The 25188-nt window shown below is 52.8% G+C and overlaps 1 protein-coding gene across 1 annotated transcript in view; it reads right to left on the reverse strand.

Annotated features, from left to right (window-relative positions):
* The window catches only part of ALOX5 (arachidonate 5-lipoxygenase), a 53742-nt gene that overhangs the window by 9220 nt on the left and 19334 nt on the right, over window positions 1-25188 (reverse strand). The window contains exons 4-7 of the mRNA XM_008149098.3: window positions 20617-20739; window positions 10256-10362; window positions 9343-9515; window positions 5680-5826 (exon numbers count right to left, since the gene is read on the reverse strand). Of these exons, the coding sequence (XP_008147320.2) occupies window positions 5680-5826; window positions 9343-9515; window positions 10256-10362; window positions 20617-20739 (550 nt within the window). The remainder of the gene's footprint in view (window positions 1-5679; window positions 5827-9342; window positions 9516-10255; window positions 10363-20616; window positions 20740-25188) is intronic.

Genomic DNA, 25188 nt, shown 5'->3' on the forward strand with positions numbered 1-25188 from the left:
CCATATTCCCTTTTATTCCCCATTGACGCCTTCTAGCTCGCTCCTGCCCGAGGCCTTCACCACCCTATTGTCAGTGTCCATGAGTTAGGCATACCGTATGTGCACACAAGTTCTTTGATTGATCTCTTCCCCCTCCCCCGCCCCCCCCCCCTTGCCTTCCCTCTGAGATTCCATACTTGTTCTATGCTTCTGTATCTCTGGCTCTATTTATTTATCAGTTTATTTTGTTAATTATTAGATTCCACATATAAGTGAGATCATGTGATACTTGTCTTTCTCTGACTGGCTTATTTCCCTTAGCATAATACTCTCCAGGTCCCTCCATGCTGTCCCAAAGGGTAAGAGGTCCTTCTTCTTTACTGCTGCATAGTATTCCCTGGTGTAAATGTACCACAGCTTTTTATCCACTCATCTACTGATGGGCACTTGGGCTGTTTCCAGTCTTAGCTATTACAAATTGTGCTGCTATGAACATTGGGGTGCATACACTCTTTCTGATTGGATTTCTTAAATAGGGACTTTTGAATCCTGGGAGGATCTTGGGGGAGAGCAGGTGGCTCAGGGGGCTTTGTTTCCCATCCCAGCTACATCGCTTACTACCTGTGGGACCCGGGGCAACTTCCTGAGCCTCCGTGAGCCCCGGTGCCACCTCTGGAATAAGGGGACAGTATGTGCTCAGCTCACAGGCTATGGGGGCCGTGAATAAGGGCGGGAAGGCACCAGCCTTCAGTGCTCAGGGCACATGCTGGGTCTTCCCCCGCCCCCACACCCCTCTTCCCTTTCCCACCGGCTCACTGCTTCCTGGTTCCCGCTGCCTTTGGGTCTCCTGCACCACCCCTTCCTCTGCTCTCCCCTTAAATGCTGCTGTCCCCAGGCTCTGCCTCAAGGCCTGCTCCTAGCTCCCTGCTGGCCCCGACCCGCCTCCGGTTCCCAGGGCTTGAGCCCCTCATGATGCCGTGTCCCAGGCCACTGTCCCTTTAGCCCAGACCTCCAGCCAGTGCCTCCCTAGTGGAGACCAGGCTGTCTTCCCTCTCCAGTTGCTACTCCACACTGGGCCAAGGTGACATTTTTTTTCTAAAAAGGAAATCATGTTGAAACATAGGCCATCTTGTTCCAGTAACCTCTATTTTGTAAAAACTGCTGTTGAAATTTTAACTTGGTTATTCTTGGCTTCTATAAACATGCTTGCTTAAATAATAGGGAAAATAAGACTACTCCCATTTTAGAGAGGCCATAAACCATGCCCCAGACAGAGTTATCCATGCTGGCGCCAGGCCAGGCCTTGAGATATGGTCTCATGGCCCCAACCCAGCACATGGACTTTTTTGCAAAGCCCACGAAAGATCCGGAAGTAAAATCCCATATTTGGGAGACAAAGGACTGGAAATATATAAAAAGGGAAAGCTTCCTCCATGTTTTTGCTCAGGCTCTGGAAACAATATACCTCTGAGCCCGCCGGCGTAATAAAGACTCCTAATTACTAATTAATTTGGCTTATTACGGCGTCTTATGTTCAGCTCGCTGATTTACAATATAACAATGTTATGCCAATTTTTAAAACACACAGTCACCTCCTAATGCCTGAAAAGAAAGGCCCTAACTCCATGGTCTGGCCGCTGACATCGGACCCTTCCCTTCGTCCCTCCCTTCGCCAGACCACTGGTTCTTAGCTGTGCCCATGCCAGCATCACGGCATTCATCACACTGCTCAGCTTCAGGACCCCTGGGCATGATGCCATGTGAGTGTGCAAGGTAGGCGCTCATCACTCCTCTTTCAGAGGAGGACAGGCGTCTTGGAGGGGGGACAGTTACCACGACAATGAAGACTGGGGAGTGGCATTCAGCTGCCGGAGCAGGTGAGGGTTGGGGCTGAGTGGGGCTCAGCTCGATGGGCGGCAGGCCCTCCCAGCTCAGTGTGGCTACAGCCCAGTGACCCAGGAGAGCTGCCTGTTCTGGGGGGCAGCACCAAGTGGGCGCCTCAAGGTCATACTAAAGGTTTTGGAAGGCAATTTCTCTGCTTCTCTCTCAAAAGCAGAAGTGTCCAATAGAAAAATAATGTAAGCCACAAATAGAATTTTAAATTTTCAGGTGGCCACAGTAATAAAAGAAAGAAGAAACAGGTGAAATTTATGTTAATAATAAAATTTTATTTTACCTAATATATCTAAAATATTATCATTCAACATAAAAATAATATAAAATTGCCGAAACCGGTTTGGCTCAGTGGATAGAGCGTCGGTCTGCGGACTGAAAGGTCCCAGGTTCGATTCCGGTCAAGGGCATGTACATTGGTTGCGGCACATCCCCGGTAGGGGGTGTGCAAGAGGCAGCTGGTCGATGTTTCTCTCTCATCGATGTTTCTAGCTCTCTGTCCCTCTCCTTTCCTCTCTGTAAAAAGTCAATAAAATATATTTAAAAAAAATAATATAAAATTACTAATGAGATATTTACATTCTTTATATGGGTAATATATTTTATTACTGTTAGCATGGAGTAAAGCTAATGGTGTTTTTGAGGAGTACATTTATTGACACCTTGCTAAATTAACTTACTAATTCTAGTAGCTTTTTAAAAAATTAGAGTCTCTTAGGTTTTCTAAGTCCACCAAAATATAGTCTTCTCTGTGTTTTTTTTTTACATGATTATTATTTTATTTTCTTGTTTATCACATCCAGGACAATGTTAAATAACAATATCAGCATTCTTGTGTTTTTGTTGTTTTCATTTTTACTGAATTTATTGGGGTCGTATTGGTTAATAAAATTATATAGGTTTCAGGTGTATAATTCTGCAATGCATCATCTGTGTATTGTACTGTGTGTTCACCACCCCAAGTCAAGTCTCCTTCCATCACCCTTTATCCCCTTTAACTCCTCCTACCTCCCTTCCCCCCCTTCCCTCTGTAATCACCAGGCTGTTGTCTGTGTCTATGAATGGTTGATTTTTGCTTAATTCCTTCACCTTTTTCACTCCACTCCCTCCCCTCCGGCAGCTGTCGGTCTGTCCTCTGTATCTAATAGGTTCACTACTTTGTCCATTAAGCATTCTTGTTTCTGATTTTAATGGAAACGGCCTTGGGATTGCCATTTTGAATATTTCCTGACTTCATCATATGGAGGTAATTTCTATTATGATTTTAACTTTCACGAGTTGTGTTATTACATTTCCTTTCGGTTTCAGCTGGTACAACCAGAATATTTTCCGTGTAGGCGTGGTGCATTGGGCTGGTACAGAGGCATCTGGAATAAACTCGCTGGTGTGACAAATGGGTCGTGTGTTACACTGCCGCGTTTGCTCTTCACTGTTAGCATGAAGCACCGTTGTCAGAGCCTCGTAAACCTGCACCTGTCACTTGGGTGCCCGGGGCTCTTCTTGCCGGCCTCGCAGCATGACCCGGGGCCACGTGCCCTCGGGAGCTCTGGCAACGGCTAACGGCGCCTGCAACGCAGCGCTCAGCACAGGGCCTCTCCCCCGTCCAAACTTTAACCAGCTTTCCAGATGCTTAGCTGGAGATTGGCCTATTTTCTACAACTTCTTCTAGTAATTTGTGTTTTGCTTGGTTTTTATCCATTTCCTCCAGGTTTTCAAGTTTGTTGCCACATCATTACTCTTTTAAAAAATCTGTGATCGTCTTTCTCTTCTGTCCAATCTTGTATGTTTTTGCTCTTTTTATTCTTTCATTAGCCTCATGAGGGGCTTTTTTCAGAACCAGACTTTGAATGTACTACTCTCTGGCCTTCATTTGCATGGTTCTTTATAATGTGCAAAGTCTCCATTGTCAGGAGCAGGAAGAGATTCAGGAACAACCCGTGACTTGCCCAAGGTCCTCGGCCTGTAAGCAAGTGGCAGAGCTGGGCCTCAAGCCAGGCCCCAACCCCAGGCCACCCGAGGGCCCTGGAGCACCGGCTGTGTCGGGGGCGCACCAGTGGGAGTGGCCCCTCCTTGCTCTCCTCGCTGCTGACTCCTCTTACATCACCTGTCCCTTACCCCGTGCACGGGGCTTCTCTCTGGTGACGGCTGGAACGCTCCTGCAGGAAACGTGCCCTGGGACTGGGGACAGGGGAGCACTGACTTGAAGCCAGAAGGCCTGGAGTGAGTCCCAGCTTTGCTACTGACAGTGCGCACCTGTTCCTCAGTTTCCCTCTCTGACATAAGTGGTCCCTAGCAATAGTGTCCGCCTACCTTGCAGGGCTGTAGCGATGATTACATGACTAGAGGCAGGTCCTTCCTGGAACCCCTGGTGACTAAATGTTTCAGCACGGAGGATTTTTAAGACTTTAGCAGTGTGCATACTTCATTGTGTGACGCCTCTTTCTCCCACCCAGGTCTGGGTAACATATATTTTTCAATCAAATACATTAGTACTAGAGGCCCAGTGCACAAAATTCATGCACGGGGAGCTGGGGGGGGCGGGGCTTAAACTGGCAGTCGGACATCCCTCTCGCAATCTGGGACCACTGGCTCCTAATCACTCACCTACCTGCCAGCCTGATGCCCCTAACTGCTCCCCTGCTGACCTGATCACCCCTAACTGCCCTCCCCTGCTGGCCTGATCTAACTGCTCCCCCCTGCTGGCCTGATAGCCCCTAACTGCCCTCCCCTGCTGACCTGATCGCCTCTAACTGCTCCCCTCTACCAGCCTGATCGCCCCCTAACTGCTCCCCCCTGCCGGCCTGATCTCCCCTAACTGCCTCTGCCTTGGCCCCCACCACAGTGGCTTTGTCTGGAAGAATGTCCAGAAGATGTCTGGTCTAATTAGCATATTACCCTTTTATTGGTATAGATTCCTGCAATGACATATGAATTTCACATTGAAAGGGACAAAGCCTTTAATTGGTTCAGAGTGAGTTTTGCTACCAATAAATTTGCTGCCAATTTTTGAAAAACCTAGCAGTGTTAGAACGTTTTAGATTTCAGGATTGAGGATAAGGGATTGTGGACTGCGTGGGTTAACCCTTAGGGGAAGTCTTGGCATGTGGTTAGCACCAGGCAAAATCAGTGGCTATGATGTCTCTAGCACCAATGTCTGGCGCAGGGTTGGCTCAAAGCGCTGTTTGCTGAATGCTTGTCGGCCTGTCCACCATGGGCCCCTGGGCAGCCCACCCCCAGGACCTCTGCCAGGTCCCACCTGGTGTTGCTTCCTGCTGTCTGGACACCAGCTTCCACAGTGTCGCAGATCCTGGTGCTGTGAGGAGGCAGACGGCAGCCAGGAAGGGGAGTGATGAAACTCTGTCCCACCCACCTCCCCCCAAAAGGCCCCAGGGCCCGCATGTCTCCTGGCCCAGGCTCCATGCTGCCTCTCAGGGCTCAGTGTCCCGCTCACATCACAGCTTCCCCTGCCTGGCCCCTGTTGACATTGTGATTTGGGGCTCCTGCCCAGGGTTGGGGTGAAGTGTGTTATCCCAGGGCAGGTCCTCTGCAGACAGCTCATCTTGCCAGGAACTTCTCAAGTGGGTCTTGGGGAGTGGAGCCCTCCCTGCCCTGTGGACAGCGCTCCCCACGCCTGGCAGGAAGCCCTGGTTCTCGTTTCCCGCCTGCCTGGTGGAGCTTTCTGCCTCCTCCTTAGGAGACGCAGGCAGAGCTGCCCCTCCTCTGGAGGTTCCAGTGAGCCACCCAAGATGCCTCCCTGAGCCCTGTCTGCAGAGGGTGAAGCCCAGGAAAGGAGGAGGCGGCGCCTACCTGGATGGCGATGGGGATCATCTTGTTGACCAGGTTCTTGTACAGCAGGCAGATGGGAGCGGCCAGGAACTGCAGCGTGCAGGGGTCTGTTTTGTTGGCATCGATGCCGTCCAGCAGCTCAAAGTCCACGATGAAGATGTTCCCTTGCTGCAGGAAGCGAGAGGAAATGTGTCCAAATCAGTGTCAGCCAGAGACGGGCCCTGGAATGAGGCCCGGAGGGAGGGACGGCAGCTCCGGCGGCCCCTCGCTCAGCGGAGGGGAGATTTGTGGTTCTTTGTGCCCAGCTCAGAGGCTGACTCAGCCAGGAGCTCCAGGTTGCAGAGGCTTCCTCACAGGGTGAGGGAGGGGCAGTGCCCGTCTGCATTTGCCGTACGAAGTCTCCTGCTCCTTAGGGAAGATGCGGAAAGGCCACCCAGGGGGACAGTGTAATAAGAAGAAAGCAGATAGCGTTTAGATGAAATCGATGAGTCAAATAGCAGAGTGCCCCTGTAGGATTCCAGATACATCAAGTTCAAAACCAGGCAAACTCCACTGTCGGTCACCCTCGGGAGAGAGCAGGAAAGGGGGCGTGTCTTTGGGGGTGGGAGGTTCTGCAGCGGGGTCTGCAGGGGTGGGGTCTACAGAGGCAGGCAGGGGTCTACAGGGTCAAGACAGGGCCTTTGGCTGGGGATGCTCTCCTGGGGCCCGGAGGAGCTGCAGGATCTGGGGGTCTGCAGGAGTGGTGGGCTCAGTGACCGGGTCGGAGCTGGTGGCACGGTGGGAAGGGCCGCGTGGCGAGTTCACTGACGCCGGTGGGCCGCGCCGGCACGGCCAAGGGTGACCCTGAGTGGGGGCGGCGGGAAGGCTTCGAAAAGACAGACAAGAGAATGAGGGCTGGGTCTCGGTGGGACGCTGCTTCCTGAGAGACAGCGCCGCACCCCACCAGCCGTGTCTTTATTTTATAGCCGATGCCACGAGGCAAAGGAAGGGCATGGTCAAGATGTTTACAACATTCTCCTGGGTTTCAATCCTACTCAACTACATGCACCTGAACTCTATCAAGCCCACATCACTCAGGCACGTGGGGCCACGTGTTCGGACCATAGGTTCAAGCTTCCAACTACAGCTGTTGGCTATAATTGTGCTGGGAGGGCCCTGCCCTCCAAGCCGGGACTTGCTCGTGGCCGTGAGAGGACTGTGCCCTCTCATTAGTCCGAGGCTTGAACCTGTCCAAACACTGTAGACCACAGGCCGGCATTCCTAACGGGCACCCTTTCTGTAGTTACTCTGCGTCACTGCTGAACAAATGTGCCCGGGGCTGGGGGAAGCAGAACACTGCCCTTCCCAGGCTCCGCTGAGTCCTCTAGAGCACCCCCTCTCCCCTCCCCCTCCCCCAGTGTCCTGGCTTCCTCAGCACGGGCAGGCCAGTCAGGCCAGAACTGGGAGTGTGGGTAGGGAGCAAGCAGCTCTTCTTAAGCCTTCCTTGTGTGTCTGCATGTGTGCGTGTGTGTCTGCATGTGTGCGTGTGCGTGTGTGTCTGCACGTGTGCATGTGTGTGTTTCAGTGTACAGCGTAGTGGTTAGACAATGGTATAACTTACGAAGTGATCCTGGGATAAGTCTAGACCCGCCTGACACCACAGTTACTACAATAGTATTGTGACATTCCCTGTGCGACCTCACACCCCGGACTGTCCTGTGACGGCCTTTCTCTTCCGGTGAGTGATGGAGAGGGCAGCGGGGGAAGGGGTCAGGTCGACAGGAGCTTAGGGGAGCTCGTGTGCACGACTCCGCCCGCAGAGGTCGCAGTGGCCACTGCACCCGGGCTGAGGGGCACCAGGACCCGGGAGCTCAGAGCCCGGCTACCATCCTCCTCCTCTGTGAACGTGAAGGCCCCGCGGTCGCGTGGCACCAGCGATGAGCTCTGAGCATCTGCTGCGATGCATGCAGGGCAGGAGCGGGACAGGGTCGGGGGTCAGATACTTGGCCAGCCAGGGCAGAGGGGGGTTCCAGGAGAGTGTGGCAGGACTCCTCGGGGCCCCTGGAGAAGAAGGGGGAGACAGGGGGGCTGTGGGTCCCAGGGCTGTCTGGGCTCCTGTGACGGGCTGGACAAGGACTGTCAGAGCAGACGTGAACATCAGTGAGCACTACACAGGGCCAGGTTAGGTAATGTGATGGGAGCCGGAGGCCTGGGACTTGGGCCTGCGACGGGGCATTTCTCTGTTATCCCGAGCCACCTCCTCTCCTCGGGCTTCGGTGGCATCCTTCTGGAAGGCGAGGGAGCGGGCCTGTCTCCCAGTTCTACATTCTGGGATTCCGCTGTGGACACGGGTGCTCTTGCCTGTCCCGTGCCCTGTCCTCTCGGTTTGGTCAGTGTCCTTGTCGGGGCCTCAGTGACTGCTTCAGGGGATTGGGAATCGTGCTGTGGGCGATGGGGTGGCTTGTGTATGACTCCAGTCGGTGGTGGCTATCTGGCTACTGCTTCAGGACCAAACCACAGCTGAGTGTCCAGACCATCGCTCAAAGGAAAGATGACCATGTGGCAAGATGGGTACAACCCCCGGGTCCGGGAGATGGCCGGGACCCGGGGCAGAGGCTGTCCCCTGCCGGGGTGCCAGGTGCGCAGCAGGCTGCTCAGTGCCTCCCAGTTGTAGGATTCTCTGCCTTTCGAGGTTCTCAGATTCTCTGACGTGAAGTTTGAAACCTAAGCACTGACTCAAGTTAACACGCCCAGCAATTGATCTACAGGGGAGCTGCTTTGTGCTGCCTGCATGGGGCGTGGGTTGGTGTCAGCCGCCCATGTGACCAGGTGGTGTCGGGGGGCCGGGCAGGTCCGGGAAGCGGGGTGGCGGGGACTGCCTGCCCTGGGTAGGGTCCTTTCCTGGGGTGCATCTGGGAAGGCAGCCCTCCAGAGGCAGGCAGGTAGGGTGGGGCTGGCAGATCTGTCCACAGGTGGCGCTAACCATCCCTCTTTGCCCGGGGCCCCAAGGCGAGCTAAGCAAGCAAGATGGGTGACTGGACACAGCAGAGGGCCATGAGTCACCTGGGGGACCAAGGGCCATTCCTGGGGCTCAGTCCAACAAGGAAGGTGCTGACGCTGAGTCCCGCCAGACCCAGCATGGATGCGAGACTACGTTTGCCTTGGAACTGAAGAGGGTGGACCCTCAGGTGAAGGCTGGAACAAGGGCTGGTGGGGGGAGGGGAGGAGGCGGCCAAGGGCAGAAGCAGATGACACCAACATTTCAGATTAGAAAGTCAAAAATGTCATGTTTTCTGCTTTGTTTTGTTCTGCTGCAGGGTTGTTCCTTTTACCAGTTTCCTCACCTTTGCAAGGGGGGTAACAATGTGATGCCTGGCCCATTACGGGCTCAAGTCAGAGGGAGCTCTGAACTGTTGATATTGACATTGAAAATATTGACATTATGTTCCTAGACCCAAGCATCACGGAGCCACATCCCGTCAGCTCCTCGTCCTGCGTTGGACAAGGCAGACCCCTGGACGCCCAGGGGAAGGAAGCAGCTGCTCCCGGGCAGCTGTCCCCCTTAGCCCGGCAGAGGAACCTCAGGGTGATGGCCTCAGGCCATCGGCGCTGGCCAGCAGGAAGTGGTTTCTGTCAGACAGTGTGACCGGGCCATCTAAGCTGGGCCTCTGGCCTGGACACTGTCTGCAGCCAACTAGGTCCTACCTCGACCTCCTGCTCCAAGGTGAGCTGCCGCTCCAGGCTGCACTCCACCATCTCCGTGGTCACCGGGAGCTTCTCGGGCAACTTGGTGCAGCGCTGGATCAACACGGGGTTGCAGCCGTTCAGGAACTGGTAGCCGAACATGAGGTCTTCCTGCCAGTGATTCATGACCCGCTCTGCGGAGGAGAGAAGCGAATCGTGGCACCGCCTGAGGTCTCAGGGGGGCAGCCTGGGCCCTGCCGGGTCCCCTCTCCCAGGCACCAGAGAGCTGGCTGACCCCGGGCTCCGCCTGCCCATCACTGGGTCAGGCCGTGGCACCTCCTGCCCTCCTTGAGCTGGCCCTTAGAAGTTTCCTGGGCACCCTTTTCTCGAGTACAAAAATAAAAATAGGCTAACGGGATTGCATTAACCTAAAAAACTGCACAGCAATGGAAACAGCAGTGCGTAAGGCAGGCTACAGAATGGGAGAAAGTGTTTGCAAAGCTTATATATATATATGATGAGGGGTTAATGTACAAAATACAAATGGAACTCCCACAGCTCAACAAAAGAAAACTAATAGCTCAATTAAAAAATGGGCAAAGGACTTGAACAGATATTTCTCCAAAGAAGACATATAAATGGCTAGCAGGTGTATGAAGAAATGCTCAGTGACTCGACCCATCAGGGAGTGAAAACAACCTCACACCTGTCAGGATGTCTTACACGAAACGGAGCTAAACGAAAGGCAACAGTGAGGATGCGGAGACTGGAACCCTCGTGCACTGTTGGTGGGAACATGGAATGTGCAGCGCCTGGGCGAGGGGGGCCTGGGCAGCCGGGCCTGGCAGGCCAGCCTTGCTGGAGCAGGGCGGGCGGCCCTTCCCACGGCCAGGCAGTCTCCCCAGCACCACGAGGGCCCCCCGGGCACACTCACCAGAAATAGTGTTGCTGATCTTGACGAAGATTTTTTCGAAGTCGGCGAAGTCACTCCAGGACGACTGGAACATGTGCATGAAGCGGTTGATGAAGAGGTTCTCCATCCTGCAGGCAGGCACAGCATCACTGTGAGGGCTGCCCTCCCCGCGCAGCCCTCACACCCTGGCCCATGGAGCTCTAGATCCCGCCTGGGCAGCGGGGACTCGCGCCCAGGGCAGCTCCTGAGGGGAGCTCCTTGCAGACGCAGGACAGAAACTGGCACCCCTGCCCGATGCTCTCCCTCCTGCACCTCCCCGGTGAGAACTTGGCTGCCTGCCATGGAGGACAGTGTGCGGCGCCTCCAGTCCTGTGTGTGCATGCTTCCATCCACGCGTGCATGCTTCCGTCCACACGCTCGTGCCTTCATTCATTCTCCGTGAAGCTTCCAGGGACAGAGGCCAAATTGCCTGTGCAGCTGCTCTACCGAGTCTCCTGGATTTCGGAGGGATTAGCGGTTCAGGTGAGTCTAACCCTTGTTTACTTTCTACTGAAGCCTGGCTCTGTGCCTGGTGCCAAGGAGGACACAATCTCCCAGAGCTCATTACACAGGACAGCAAAATAACCCGGGACCGGCGCTCGATGAATTGAAAGTGCAGGCTGCAGGCAATAAGGAGCGAGCTCTGAGCCATCCTCGGGGCTCCTGGAGGAGGCAGGTATGGGATGGGCCTGGGAAAGGTGGAGAGGAAGGGCGGAGTTTCCCAGGCTTCCCCGCAGAATCCCAGCAAGGCACAGCAGAGGTGTGGGAGACCTGCCCGATGCTCACAGTGACACACCCTGCCTCAGTTTCTCTCTCTGGCACACACACGGCTGAGAGTAACGAGCCGGTACCCGTTCCTTCCCCTCTGGCAGTGCTTGCTGCCTCCAGTGTTCAGGCCTCCTCGCGTGCTCTGTCTTCGGTGCCTCCTGACTCAAGCAAGGGCCTTTGCACGTGTGGTTTGCCCTGCAACACCCTGCACCCCTCTTATGCTCCTGAGCGTATGGGGTGAGTATACCCTGAAGGCTCCCCCCAGTGTGCCCCTACTGCTCCTTCAATTTCACGGAAGCTGCCCCTTCTCCAAACCAGGTTGGCGCTGTGACGCTCTCGGCAGCACTGAAGGAGGTTACACGCACACGCACCTGTGAGCACCTGCTGCCTTAGCTAAAAGGCGGGTCTGCATTGCTCAGCGCCGAGCCCAGGCCCCTGGCACCAGAGGGGCCCAGGCAGCACTGAGCACGGTCTGAGGGGGTGGCAGAAGCTGGGGCCGTGGGACCATGCCAGAGGTGCTCCTCCAGTGGACTCCCCTTCCCCCTCCCCCCCAGGAGAGCCAAGCAGAGCCAGCAACCTCCCCAAGGAAGCAGCCCGAGCTGGGTAGGGCCCAGCACTCGCCCAGGACTGTCTCCCAGGGCAGTGGGCTGTCTTAGTCTGAGCATCGTCAGGGGAAGGCGTGGGAGTCCGGAGGCCTCCTCAGGCTCCCCCTGAGCAACGGAAGGAAAGGACTGAGTTTGGGTGTTTTGTCAGAGTGAACCTGGCTTGCAGACTCTCGTTCTGGATCTGCCTCAGTTTAGCAAATGCCTTTCCTTTGGACTGATTGCCCTGGGACCCCTAGGAGCCACGCTGCTCAGGAGAGGGGCCTGGGGCCACAAGGCTGGTGACCTCTGTGAGCCTCCGTCCTCCTCAAGCTGCCTGCAGGTTATTGTGACGCTGTGATGCCCAGGGGTGCTGGAGCACAGCAGGGCAGCGGCGGCCACGCACAGTAGGCTCAGCATCTGGAAACTGGAGAATAAGGCTGGCGGCATCCTTCAGTCCATGGCTGGAATCATTATCATTTATCCCAGCCCCTCACAGGGCAGGAAGAGCTCTGAACCCATGCTTGGCATACACCCATTCTGTTCTACACCCATGCTTGTCCTACACCCATCCTTGTCTGACACCCATGCCTGTCCTACACCCATGCTTGTCCTACACCCATCCTTGTCTGACACACATGCTTGTCCTACACCCATTTGTCCTACACCCATGCCTGTCATACACCCATGCCTGTCATACACCCATTCTTGTCTGACACTGATGCTTGTCCTACACCCATGCTTGTCCTACACCCATGCCTGTCCTACACCCATGCTTGTCCTACACCCATGCTTGTCCTACACCCATGCCTGTCCTACACCCATTTGTCCTACACCCATGCTTGTCCTACACCCATGCCTGTCCTACACTCATGCTTGTCCTACACCCATGCTTGTCCTACACCCATGCTTGTCCTACACCCATGCCTGTCCTACACCCACGCTTGTCCTACACCCATGCTTGTCCTACACCCATGCCTGTCCTACACCCATGCTTGTCCTACACCCATGCTTGTCCTACACCCATGCTTGTCCTACACCCATGCTTATCCTACACCCATGCTTGTTCTACAGCCATGCTTGTCTGATACCCATGCTTGTTGCGGCCTCCACTCCAGTAGGCAGGCTGCTGAGGCCCAAGAATGCTATTTACCTCTTCCCTCACCATCTTCTAGCTTCCTTGTTTGTAAATATCTGGGTACAGAAGCCCTTGTTAAACTTGAGGAAAAAATCTCACGTGGCATCTGAGTGTGGAAAGGACTTGTTTCTGAGGAGAGGCCTTTCCAAGTCCCCACAGTCCCCACAGCCCTGAGGTTGTCCTAGTGCCAGACGGTGCCCAGGAAGGAGGTCCTGGACACGGCACCGTGTGGGGAACTGGGAGTGAGTCACAGTCCACAGTCCAGTCATACCCCACTGGGAGTGGCCACAGTCTCTCCAGCTGGGTCTCTGAACTTGGAACAGGGTGGGCGCGGCAGTGCTCAGAGGAAGCTTCGGATCCAGGAAGAAGTGGAGTTAGGAGGAAAATATTTGCATGGCCCATAGAGATAAATTTTTCTATGTACTTATAGACAACTTGGATACAAGGGGCTTAAAGATCTGTTATTGTAAAAAGAGGAAGCTGCGCCAAGAGAAGGCACCCAGCTTGTTCAAGGTCACACAGCCACGTAATAACAGGCCAGGTAATGGCACAGCCAAGTGGATACCTACACCGAGCTGCTGGCCTGGCCTGGGAGAGGAGGAGCTCTTGTTTCCTCTATTTCCCCTGCTTCTTACCTCCTAACAGCATCTTCATTTTCCATTTCAGTTTTGCAGGGTTTTTTTTTTTTTTGGGGGGGGGGGGCACCAGGGCGCAAAGCTTACTGAGGAAGGCTTGATCTAGGCAGAACAGGTGGCTCGGAGGAAATGGGTCATTACAGTCACTCAGAGTGCTGTGGAAACCGACTGCCCAGAGGCAGAGGCCCAGTGTGGAAAGCCTTTTTGGTGACTTCAGCCAGGAGTTCCAATTCCGCACAGGCAGGACTGAGCTTAGCCATGGGCAGAGTGACACTGCTATGGATAAGCCTCAGGGACACAGAGCAGGCCCTGGGTTTGTGGATTCTATCAGAAACCTTCAGTGAAGAGTAGGCTGCCAGGCACGGGTTTGGTGCCCTTTCCCCATCAGACCATTAGGGGGTTTAACCAAATGGTCTTGGGGCCCCCAACCCATGTGCTGGGGTCTGGACAAAAGAACCCTGGATGGGACCCCAAGCTGGGCCCCCCGTCACAGAGCACCAGAACTGAGAAAGGTGCCCACATAACATCTGGCTATGAAAAGCAACAGGGTTGTTGTCTGCTAGAGAGAGATAGCTGAAAATTCAGATACCCTCTTAAAGGGCCAACACACAAAATTTTGTGCGCAGCCACTCATCTTGGACTCCATCAGAGAGAGGGCAGAACGGATTGTAGTTGTGTGAGCAGAAGCCAGGTTGGGGGCTGGAGCTCAGAGGGCAGCCACCCCGGTTTCCTGTGCTGAGTCATTCCCTCACCCTGCAGAGGACATCCCACCCCTTGCTTCTTCTTCTTCTTCTTTTTTAAAATATATTTTATTGATTTTTTACAGAGAGGAAGGGAAATGGATAGAGAGTTAGAAACATGGATGAGAGAGAAACATCGATCAGCTGCCTCCTGCACACTCCCTACTGGGGATGTGCCGCAACCAAGGTACATGCCCTTGACCGGAATCGAACCTGGGACCTTTGAGTCCTCAGGCCGATGCTCTATCCACTGAGCCACACCGGTCAGGGCCCCTTGCTTCTTGACACTGACATGCAGAATGCTGAGCCCTTGGACCAGTCCCTGCTTCAGACCCCCATGGTCCTGACCTCCACCACACTCCCCTGCTGAAGGTTGGGCTCCTGGCCCACCCCCTTGCAGTTCCAGGCCCGCAGGCCCCAGTCCAGCCCTCCTGAGTCCCCCGAGTTCTCCCTGCGCAGAATGCACCCCTCTGCCCCTCCATCGGATTGGCAAACTCCTGTGAGTCTTCAAATGCAGGTTGGGCTTCTCTCTCAGGAAGTGTTTTCGGATGCTGTCCTGGCGGACTGCCTCCCTGCCCGCGTTTCTCCAGAGCCCTTCCCTTTATTGGGTTTGTCTCAAGGAGACAATCAGCAGGCCCACCACCTGCTGCGGTGAGAGGTCTCCACGGCCCTGCCCACCAGGCTGAGAGCTTCTTGGTTTCGGACCAAGGGGCCGTTTTGATTCACCTTCCCCCCCCTTCCCCCCGAAGCTCAATAAGCAGGTGTCAAAGGCAGAGAGCAGGTGCCTCCTGCTCCACCTGCTCCACCTGCTCCCTGGGGGGGGGGGGGGGGGGCGGGAGGCCAGGAGAGCTGGCAAACAGGCATTGGAGACACAGGACGGAGGGGAACGTCCCCTAAGTGCCCAGAATGGAGAGACAGAGGAAGCTCACCTACAGGTGCCAGACGTACAGGAGACACCGCATACACGAGTTCACGCAAGGCTCCTAACACCTTTAGCAGCTACGCAACATGGGGCTCACATTATAGGAAGGAAACTTAGGGTCCGAGAACGTCACTCTCCCAAGATGGCGCAGCTGGCGTCTGAATCAACCCCAGCCGGCCAGGCTTTAAATAAGCAGCCTTTTGCTTTTAAAGGGTAGAGATGAGTTGATACTTGTTGCTAATTTTAATAGATTAATAGATGACCCTCCCGCCCCCCCCCCCCCCCGAAAGCAACAATAACCTGGTACTGCATGCGTGGTCCATGGGCCCGCGGCATTGGCATCCCCTGGGGCGTACTGGGCATTCAGACTCTTAGCCCATCTGTCAGCACCTGCGGAGTGCTCCACGGTGGCCCACGCCACAGGGTTGTCGGAAGGACGGCACCTGGACCTATGTTCCCTCGCTGGGAAACATGGCTGTTTGTCCTGGCCGCCCAGTGACCAGGAGAAGCCCAGTTGTCCTAAAATGAGCCTCACAAAACCCAGCCGCGGTTAAGTCAAACCTGCAACCCCCTTGCAGCTCCAGCCCCGCAGGCCCCAGTCCGGCCCTCCTGAGTCCCCCGAGTTCTCCCTGCGCAGAATGCACCCCTCTGCCCCTCCATCGGATTGGCAAACTCCTGTGAGTCTTCAAACGCAGGTTGGGCTTCTCTCTCAGGAAGTGTTTTTGTTTCAAGGCGAGAATCAGAATTCTAGGGCAGGCTTGAGGAAGGAATGGTGCGCTACGCTGAGGAGCAGAGGAGGAAGAGAGGAAAATGAAGAGGGGGAAGGTAAATGCACCTTAACCCCGGTTCCCCCACCTGAGCCCTCGGAGGAGTCTGGAGAGCATTGGGACAACGTGGAGCAGGTGTCATGGCAGGGCTTCTCAGGGCCTTACAATCCAGAGCAGGGGTTCTCAGTGTGGCCCCCAGGCCAGCCGCCTCTGCACCCGGACCTTGTTAGAAATGCAGGTTCTAGGCCCATGCCTGGCATCTGAATCGGACACCTGGGGGCAGGTTCAGAAATCCAGGGGTTAACAAGCCTCCAGGGGATTCCGATGCAAGCTGCAGCTCGCAACCACCCCGGAAAGGGTCGCAACATTTTCAAATTAAACTGACTGTAGAGCAAACCCCCTCTCAGGGAAATGCTACTTGAGGCTTTGTGTTAACTCTTGTTCTTATTCTATGACCCATTTTAAATAAGAAAAATATGCTACTTTAGCAAATATAATTTAAAAAATTTTAGCTTTAACTTCTAGGTGAGATTCTCTGACCTCCCCTCCCCCCACCTACATTTTCCCAACAAATTTCTTTTTCAACGGGACAGAGCTCCTATTTCATAACAAGATGCAATAGAGGTAAAGAGGATTGGTATACAGGCATCAGTAGAAGGCGGAGATGACTTCTAAAGTTTGCAAGAAGACGAGGGCTTAACATCTGTGAAGTGAAGGGGGAGAGGCCCATTTTCTATCAGTGCTTTGGTGGCATGGAGCCCACTTGTTTCTGAGCTGGGAGGGGGATGGAGGTGGGGTCTTCTTCCCATAGAAACTCATGGCTTATATGCATAGCCCATGGACACAGGCATAGGGTAGTGAAGACCTGGGGAGGGGGGAGGGGCTGAAAAGAGGGGGGAAAAGGAGGGGAAAATGGGAGATATCTGTAATACTATCAACAATAAACATATATAAATATATCCTATATAACAAAAGGCTAATATGCAAATCGACTGAGTGGCAGACTGATGGTGGCTATGATGTGCACTGACCACCAGGGGGCAGACACTCAATGTAGGAGCTTCCCCCTGATGGTCAGTGCGCTCCCACAGGGGGAGCGCCGCTCAGCCAGAAGCCTGGCTCACAGCTGGCGAGTGCAGCGGTGGTGGCGGGAGCCTCTCTCACCTCGGCAGCAGCGCTAAGGACCCCTTGGGGGATGTCCCCAAAGATGTTCCCAAGGGGTCCCAGACTGCGAGAGGGCACAGGCTGGGCTGAGCGACGCCCTCCCACTGCACTAATGTCATGCACCAGGCCTCTAGTATCTAATCTAATAATAGACAAATATGCAAATTGACCACACCTTCGCTACACCTAAGCCACGCCCACCAACCAAGCCACGCCCACCAACCAATCAGGACACGTATGCAAATTACCCCAACAAAGATGGCGGCTAATTTGCATATCAAGACAGTGTCGAAAGAAGCCAAGAGCTGCAGAAGGGAGTAAAGCTTCGAAGAAGCAAGCAAGCCGGGGGGCAGGGGGGGGAGGGGAGGAGAAGGGAGGAGCGAAGTCAGGGCCGGGGGCGAAGGGAAATGCAGGTGGGCTGGCGGAGAAGGCGGGGCGGGCGACAAGGGTGGAGCAGAGGCGGGGTAGAGTGCAGCAGGAAATCCTATTGCAGGATTTTTCCTGCAACGGGAACGCTAGTCCTATATAATAAAAGCCTAATATGCTAAGTGTCCAGTCGTCCGGTAAGCCATTCACCAATCAAAGCCTAATATGCTAATGATATGCTAAGGCCACTAAACCACTCGCTACGACATGCACTGACCACCAGGGGGCACACGCTCAACACAGGAGCTACCCCCTTGGTGGTCAGTGCGCTCCCACAAGAAGAGCACCGCTCAGCCAGAAGCCAGATTCATGGCTGGCGAGCACAGCGGAGGGGGCATGAGCCTCTCCCGCCTCTGTGGCAGCACTAGGGATGTCTGACTGACAGCTTAGGCCTAGACTGCGAGAGGGTGCAGGCCGTGCTGAGGGACCACCCTCCGAATGCATGAATTTTGTGCACTGAGACTCCAGTATATATATAAAAGAAGTGCATGTGGTACATATAGAGAGATAGAGATATAGAGAGAGGTTATTCATTTTACTTTTCAATGCTTCTAAAAAAACAAACAAACCAAAAAACTCATGGCTTTGGCTTCCAAAGCCAAGAGAATGAGCTCTCTCGAGGCCCCTCTTCTCCATCCTTTCATCTTACCCTCTCTTGCTCCCTCTGAGCTTTGGAGAGCCCCACCCCCAGGCCTCACCAGCCTGCTCCCATCTCTTTCTTCCCTCCCTAGAACTCTGTCCCATCCACGTCCTCTCTCTAGGCCCCTGCTCTTCACCTCAGGGGCCAGCTCTCCCCCCACACACCAGCTTCTTTTAAGGAGCTGTAATTTATGTAATAATGTTGTCTCTCTTCAAACAAGCACTGGGTGGCTGGTGTGGGGCTGGAGCAGGGCTGGACGTAAATTATTGCTGTCGGCCTCACTCACAGTCCTCTTCCTGCCTCCCGTCCCCTGTCCCTCGCAGGGCTCCCAACCTTGCTTCGCCTCAATGCTCTCGGAAGCCTTTCTGCATAGCCTTGGGCCTGCGTGTCCCACTGCCCACCCGACCCACCAGCAGAGGCTGCACATGCCTCTCCAGCTCAACATGCCCCCACACTGGCCTCATCTTCCCCTCCAAACCTCTTCTTCCTCAGCTTCCCTTTTAAAGAATCATCTACTTTCCCTATAAGCCAGATGCCCATCAACCTGGGTTCTCCCCTCAACCTGTCCCCACTGTGATCTGAATTCCATCTGGATCCCAGGTTGGTCCATACCACATCCCTACTCTCCTGTTCCCTGTCTTCATTCAGCTTCTTTCCCGCCTCTGGGCTCTCTCATGTGACCCCCCAAGGCCGCCAGTCCAGCGTTTGCAGTGTAGCTCTAATTCCCTTTACAAGTTGCAAATCCAGACTCATAGTGGCCAACCAACCATGGCTCCTGGCAGCATTTCTGGTGCTGCCTTCCCAGGAAGGTGACTGGGGTCTGGGTGAGGGAGAAGGTGTCCCTCCGAGGAGCTACCCATCCAATCTCATCTGATGGGAAATGCATAGTGGGTGAGGGTCCGAACACCCTGGTCCTGGCACGAGGCTGGTCAGTGCTCCCAAACTCAGTCACATTTCTGCACTGTCCTGCTCTGCTGGGAAGGAAGCTCTTTCTCAATTTCCCTTAAAGAGGACATTCCCTTATTAGCCTGCTAACCTCCTGCAACCCAGCTTCAGACTGCAAATAGTGAGTGGTGAGTAAACACATAAGATGCTCCTCCTTTGATGCCATCAGGAAATTTCACAACTCACCTGTTTTTGTGAGCAAGCCCAGCCACGTCCGGACTTTACACATGGTACTCTCTCTGCCCCAGCATCCTTGCCCCACTTCTCTGTGTCTGCTTGGCCAGGAGCAAGGCCAGGCCAGATGCCCTGCTGTGAAGCCTTCCTGGGCCCCATAGTGAGATAACACCAGAGAGGGTGAGGACAAAGGACCTAAACAGACACTTCTCCAAAGGAGACATACAGATGGCCAAGAGACATATGAGAAAATGCTCAAAGTTACTGATCATAAGACAGATGCAAGTTAAAATGACAATGAGGTATCGCCTCACACCTGTCGGAATGGCTGCCATCAACAAATCAACTAATGACAAGTGCTGGCAAGGCTGTGGAGAAAAGGGAACCCTAGTACACCGCTGGTGGGAATACAGACTGGTGCAGCCATTATGGAAAACAGTGTGGAGTTTCCTCAAAAAATTAAATATGGAACTTCCATTTGATCCAGTAATCCCACTTCTAGGAATATATCCTAAGAAACCTGAAACACTCATCAGAAAGAATATATGCACCTCTATGTTCATAGCAGCACAATTTACAATAGCTAAGATCTGGAAACAGCCCAAGTGCCCATCAAGTAGATGAGTAGATTAAAAAGGTATCGTACATCTGTACCATGGAACACTATGCAGCAGTAAAAAAGAAGAATATCTTATCCTTTGAGAGAGCATGGAGGGACCTGGAGAGTATTATGCTAAGTGAAATAAGCCAGTCAGAGAAAGACAAGTATCACATGTGGAATCTAATGAACAAAATAAACTGATGAACAAAATAGATCCAGAGACATAGAAGCATGGAACAGACTGTCGAATCTCAGAGGGAAAGGGGGGTGGGTGGGTGGGAAGAGATCAACCAAAGAACTTGTATGCATATATGCATAACCCATGGGCACAGACTACAATGTGGTGAAGGCCTGGGGTGGGGAGCAGGAGTGAATTATAAGGGGTCGATGGGAGAAAAAAGAGGACATATGTAATACTTTCAACAATAAAGATTAAAAGCATAAAAAAGAAATGTAGAAACTATATTATTTGCTGCAATAAAATAAAATATTTAATAAAATGTGAACGTGGCCGCTCTTAGGGCAGAGCCCTGCCCCCTAGGGGACAGCCTGCATACTGCTTCCCCTGGAGCTGGCTGTTTCCCCCACTTGGGTGGGGGCTGGGCTGGCCATTCCAATCAAAGAACCCCGCTTTGGGCTGAAACAGCCTTGTCCCGTGTCAGGAGTCTTCAGGTTGTAACTGTTCATACAGGATACCCTGTGACTGTGTTGTGAACCCACTCTATGACCAAGATTCCATCAGAAGCACTGGGAAGAGAGGCCGGGCTGAGCTGCTCCCCAACCCCCTTGCAGCCCTGGCCAGCAGAGGAGCTGCTCAGTGTCCTGAGCCCACCTGGACTTACGCTTTCGAGTAGTTCAGAACAAAGTCCACGCCCTTCTCACTATCGAACTGGATGTCGCGAGGCAAATCCCTGTGGCACTTGGCGTCGATGCTCAAGGGGAATCCAGGGTTCCATTCCATCCACCTGACAGGTGAAAGGAGGAGAACGTTGAGTTAAGCGCCTCAGCATGAAGACTGCCCCTGTGCCTGAGGATGTGCCCTCCCATATGGCAGCTGATGTGCGTCCAGCAAGGAACTGCACCTCTCCCCAGGTCCCCAGCAGCCACTGTGCTGAGCATCACCCGGGAGGCCTGAGGCCCTGAACCGGAGACTGCGCTGACAGCCAAGGGGCAGCGGATGGTAGGCCTGCACACTGTGTAACGGGGTTGAAAGAAAACATCAGAAGAGGGGGCACTGAGCAGTGAGGCCTCCCAGGGCTCTCCCAGGCACAGAGCCGCCTTGGTGGCACATGTGGCTGCCCTGCCAGGCCTGACCTGGGCATCCAAGGTCCTACCAGCGGCTCAGTGCACCCTGAACTGCATGCGGTGGTCACAGTGGTGATAACCGCATGGTAGGTCCGTGGGCAGCGGGTGGCTAAGTGAGCCTGCTGCTCCCATGGGCACAGAGAGCTGCCATAGCAGGTGCAGGGATTTTATAATCAAAGCAGGTTCCCTACAACAGGCCATGCACCTTCCCGCCAAAGTTCTCAGATCCCGGTTCCTTGAAACTTACCCCACAGCCCTGAACATTCGTGTGGTCTTTTGAATTTTTACTTTTCTTCTTGTTTATAGAGAAAAAAAACAACCTAACAAACAAACCCTATCAGTTTCCTCAGGGCAGGGAGCACAATCTTATAGTTATTTAAAAGCCCAAATCTACATTCTGAGATTTCAGCTTTCCCATTTATATCCCTAACTAGAGGCCCGGTGAATGAAATTCATGCACGGGGGTGTGTGTCCCTCAGCCCAGCCTGCACCCTTCCCAATCCAGGACTGCTGGCTCCCAACTGCTCACCTGCCTGCCTTCCTGATTGCCCCTAACTGCTTCTGCCTCCCAGCCTGATCACCCCCTAACCACTCCCCTGCCATCCTGATTGATGCCTAACTGCTCCCCTGCCAGCCTGATTGCCTCTAACTGTCCTCCCCCACAGGCATGGTCACCCCTAACTGCCCTCCCCTGCAGGCCTGGTCCCCCCCAACTGCTCTCCCCTGCAGGCCTGGTCTGCCCCAAACTGCCCTCCCCTGTTGGCCATCTTGTGATGACCATCTTGTGGTGGCCATCTTGTGTCCACATGGGGGCAACCATCTTTGGCCACATAGGGGCAGCCATCTTGTATGTCGGAGTGATGGTCAATTTGCATATTGCTCTTTTATTAGATAGGATAGAGGCCTGGTGCACAGGTGGGGGCCGGCTGGTTTGCCCTGAAGGGTGTCACAGATCAGGGTGGGGGTTCCCTTGGGGCATGGGGCAGCCTGGGTGAGGGGCCTATGGTGGTTTTCAGGCTGGCCACACACCCCGGCGACCCAAGCGGAGTCCCTGGTATCTGGGATTTATTTATCTTCTATAATTGAAACTTTGTAGCCTTGAGCAGAGCCAAGTCTCCTGCTTGCTCTGTGACTGCAGCCATTTTTGTTAGGATTTATTTATCTTCTATAATTGAAACTTTGTAGCCTTTAGCAGAGGCCTGGGCCAGCCAGGATGTGTGGAAAGCTTGGCTTCCTCCATTGCCTGGGAAACCGAAGCCTCCTGCTTGCTCCGTGGCCACAGCCATCTTGGTTGGATTAATTTGCACACTCGCTCCTGATTGGCTGGTGAGTGTGGCTTGTGGGCATAGTGGAGGTACGGTCAATTTGCATATTACTCTTTTATTATATAGGGTTCTCTTTCCTTTTAGATCTCTCTTATGAGAGGAAAGTAAAACTTGAGATTTTGGTTATTAAAAGTCTTGAGTCCCTTTTACCGTCACAAAAACCTCTTCTGTTTCTCATGGTGGTGCTGGCTCCGGAAGCCTCTCAGAGTCACAGGTAGAGAAAGGGCATGTTTTTGCCCCATACCCACCTGTGGTCCCTCTTAGAGCAAACATGTCACAGAGCATGTTCTGTTTTCTGAGTAAGTCCTGGCAGAAAAAAGGCTACCTAGATATATACTGATTATTTTTCAAAGTGATGGAGAAAAGAATGTGTGTGTGTAATACTTTCAACAATAAAGTATTGTGTGTGTGTGTGTGTGTGTGTGTGTGTGAGAGAGAGAGAGAGAGAGAGAGAGAGAGAGAGGGAGGGAGATACGGGGGTTGAGAAGGGAGGAAGGGGGGCATGAAGGGAGAGAGACAAGAGAGAGATGCTCCCACAAGCTCACAAGCTTCTGGAAGAAGAAAGATAACCAAACTATCATTAGTTTCCTGACTTGCCTTCCTAAAAAATGGAAGACAGTGTAAAGTGCTTACAGACTTTTTTTTAGATCATCATCTAAGCCTCTCATATCAAGTCCAATAATTGGTGAGGGTAGGAGAGTAGGTGGGTGTGGGGCAAGTACATAGCCTTTCGGAGGAAATTCATTGAAAAAGTTCAGGCAGACAAAATGAAATTAGAATGAACCAAGAAGTTCCTAAATACAGTACAGAGTGTTCATCTGAAAACAAGAACAAGTCTAATTTTAAACAAACAAGCAAATAAATAAACAAAAATAGCAAAGGTATTTTCTCAAAAATCAAGACCCAGAGAGAATGTTCATCATTACTACTATTGCTTGTTTTGGGGAATTTCAGCCACACAATGAGAACAATTTATCAGTGGTGTAAATCATTCTCTATTGTAAAAGGCTAATATGCAAATAGACCGAATGGTGGAACGACCGGTCGCTATGATGCACACTGACCACCGGGGGCAGGCGCTCAATGCAGGAGCTGCCCCCCAGTGGTCAGTGTGCTCCCACAGGGGGAGTGCCGCTCAGCCAGAAGCTGGGCTCACGGCTGGTGAGCGCAGCGGCAGTGGCAGGAGCCTCTCCCATCTCCGTGGCAGTGGTAAAGATGTCCAACTGCCAGCTTAGGCCCGCTCCCCATGTCAGCCAGACATCCCCTGAGGGTTCTCAGACTGTGAGAGGGCACAGACCGGACTGAGGGGACCCCCTCCCCCCTGCCGAGTACACGAATTTTGTGCACCAGGCCTCTAGTGGAAAAGAAAAGACAAAATTATCATCATTGGAGTAATATGATCAAATAACTAGGTAACTAAAGAAACTTATTAAAATGATGACTGCCAATAGAAGAGTTTAGTAAGGTGTCAATACAAGGTAAACATTTAAAAATGAGTAATTTATCTTTATGCAGCAATACTTATTTACAAAAAGAACAACATTGCACTCAGAACTGTGCAAGCTATAGTTTGCCGGCTACAAAGTAACTTGAAAGGAGAAAGAACCGCATGACGAAAACTGGAAATTCTGTTGAAGGACATCGCAGGAGATCTCAGCGAGTGGAAGGACACACTGAGTCCTAGGTGGACACATAGACTGTCACTAAATGCCGGCACATGACAATCTATATGTAACCCAGAGCATTCCCATCATGAAAACCTTTTAAGAAACGTGAAATAACACAGCAGCTAGTAACATATATTAGAAAGATATGAGAATAAGAAAATGATGCTAGGCTGTGGCATAAAAAAAAAAAAATAAAGTAACACACAAGTCCAGAAGCAGACCCAAGAAAATATGTGACTATAATACCGACGTAGCTAATACTTACTGTGTGCTTTCTATGTGCCGAATACCATTTCTATGTGTTTTCATGGTTTAACCTATTTAATTCTCTCAAAAACCCTATGAGGCAGGACTGTTATTTCGTCCATTTCATAGACGGTGGGGATTGAGGCACAGAGAGATTCAACAACTTTCACAGGCCACGAGGTCAGTGGCTACAAGTGGGGCTGAGCCCGGGAACTGGCTGCTGTGGGTGTGGCCCAGGGCAGCGGGGAGGGATGTATTAGGTAATAAATGATACTGGAGTCCTTTGGCCCCTGCTTCACACCATATGTAAAAATACATGGCAGGTGAAATAAAGGCCTACAGTTAAAAACAACAACACAATATTGTAAAAGTATTAGACAAAAATCTAGTATTATGTTACTTTGGGGTGGGAGGGCCTTCTTAAGCAAAGCAAGAAACCCAACAGTTATAAAGGAGAAACAATATGCATAGTTTAGAAAACGAAGAACTAAAATCCCCCGTGAGAAAAGCCATGGAAGACGAATGATAACGCTGCACAGGCCAGAGGGAAGCCACGCTCCATCCCTAGGCAGTGCCCGGCGGAGGCAGTGGGTCTCAGGGAGTTGCGGATAGTCAAAATGTAAAAGACCAACGTCACCAAGTATTGGCAAAAGTATGGGTAAAAGCATAGTTTCACAGACAATTGGTGGGACTGAAAATTATTATAAAATTTTGGGAAAGGATTTTTGTATTTCTTTTTTTTAAAGATTTTAAAATTAATTTTTAGTGAGAGAGGAAGGGAGAGGGAGAGGGAGAGAGAGACATTGATATGAGAGAGAAACATCAATTGGCTGCCTCCTGCAGGCCCCTCACCAGGGCCAAGTCCACAACC

This window comes from Eptesicus fuscus, chromosome 17, assembly GCF_027574615.1.
Source record: "Eptesicus fuscus isolate TK198812 chromosome 17, DD_ASM_mEF_20220401, whole genome shotgun sequence".
Classification (NCBI taxonomy): Eukaryota; Metazoa; Chordata; class Mammalia; order Chiroptera; family Vespertilionidae; genus Eptesicus; species Eptesicus fuscus.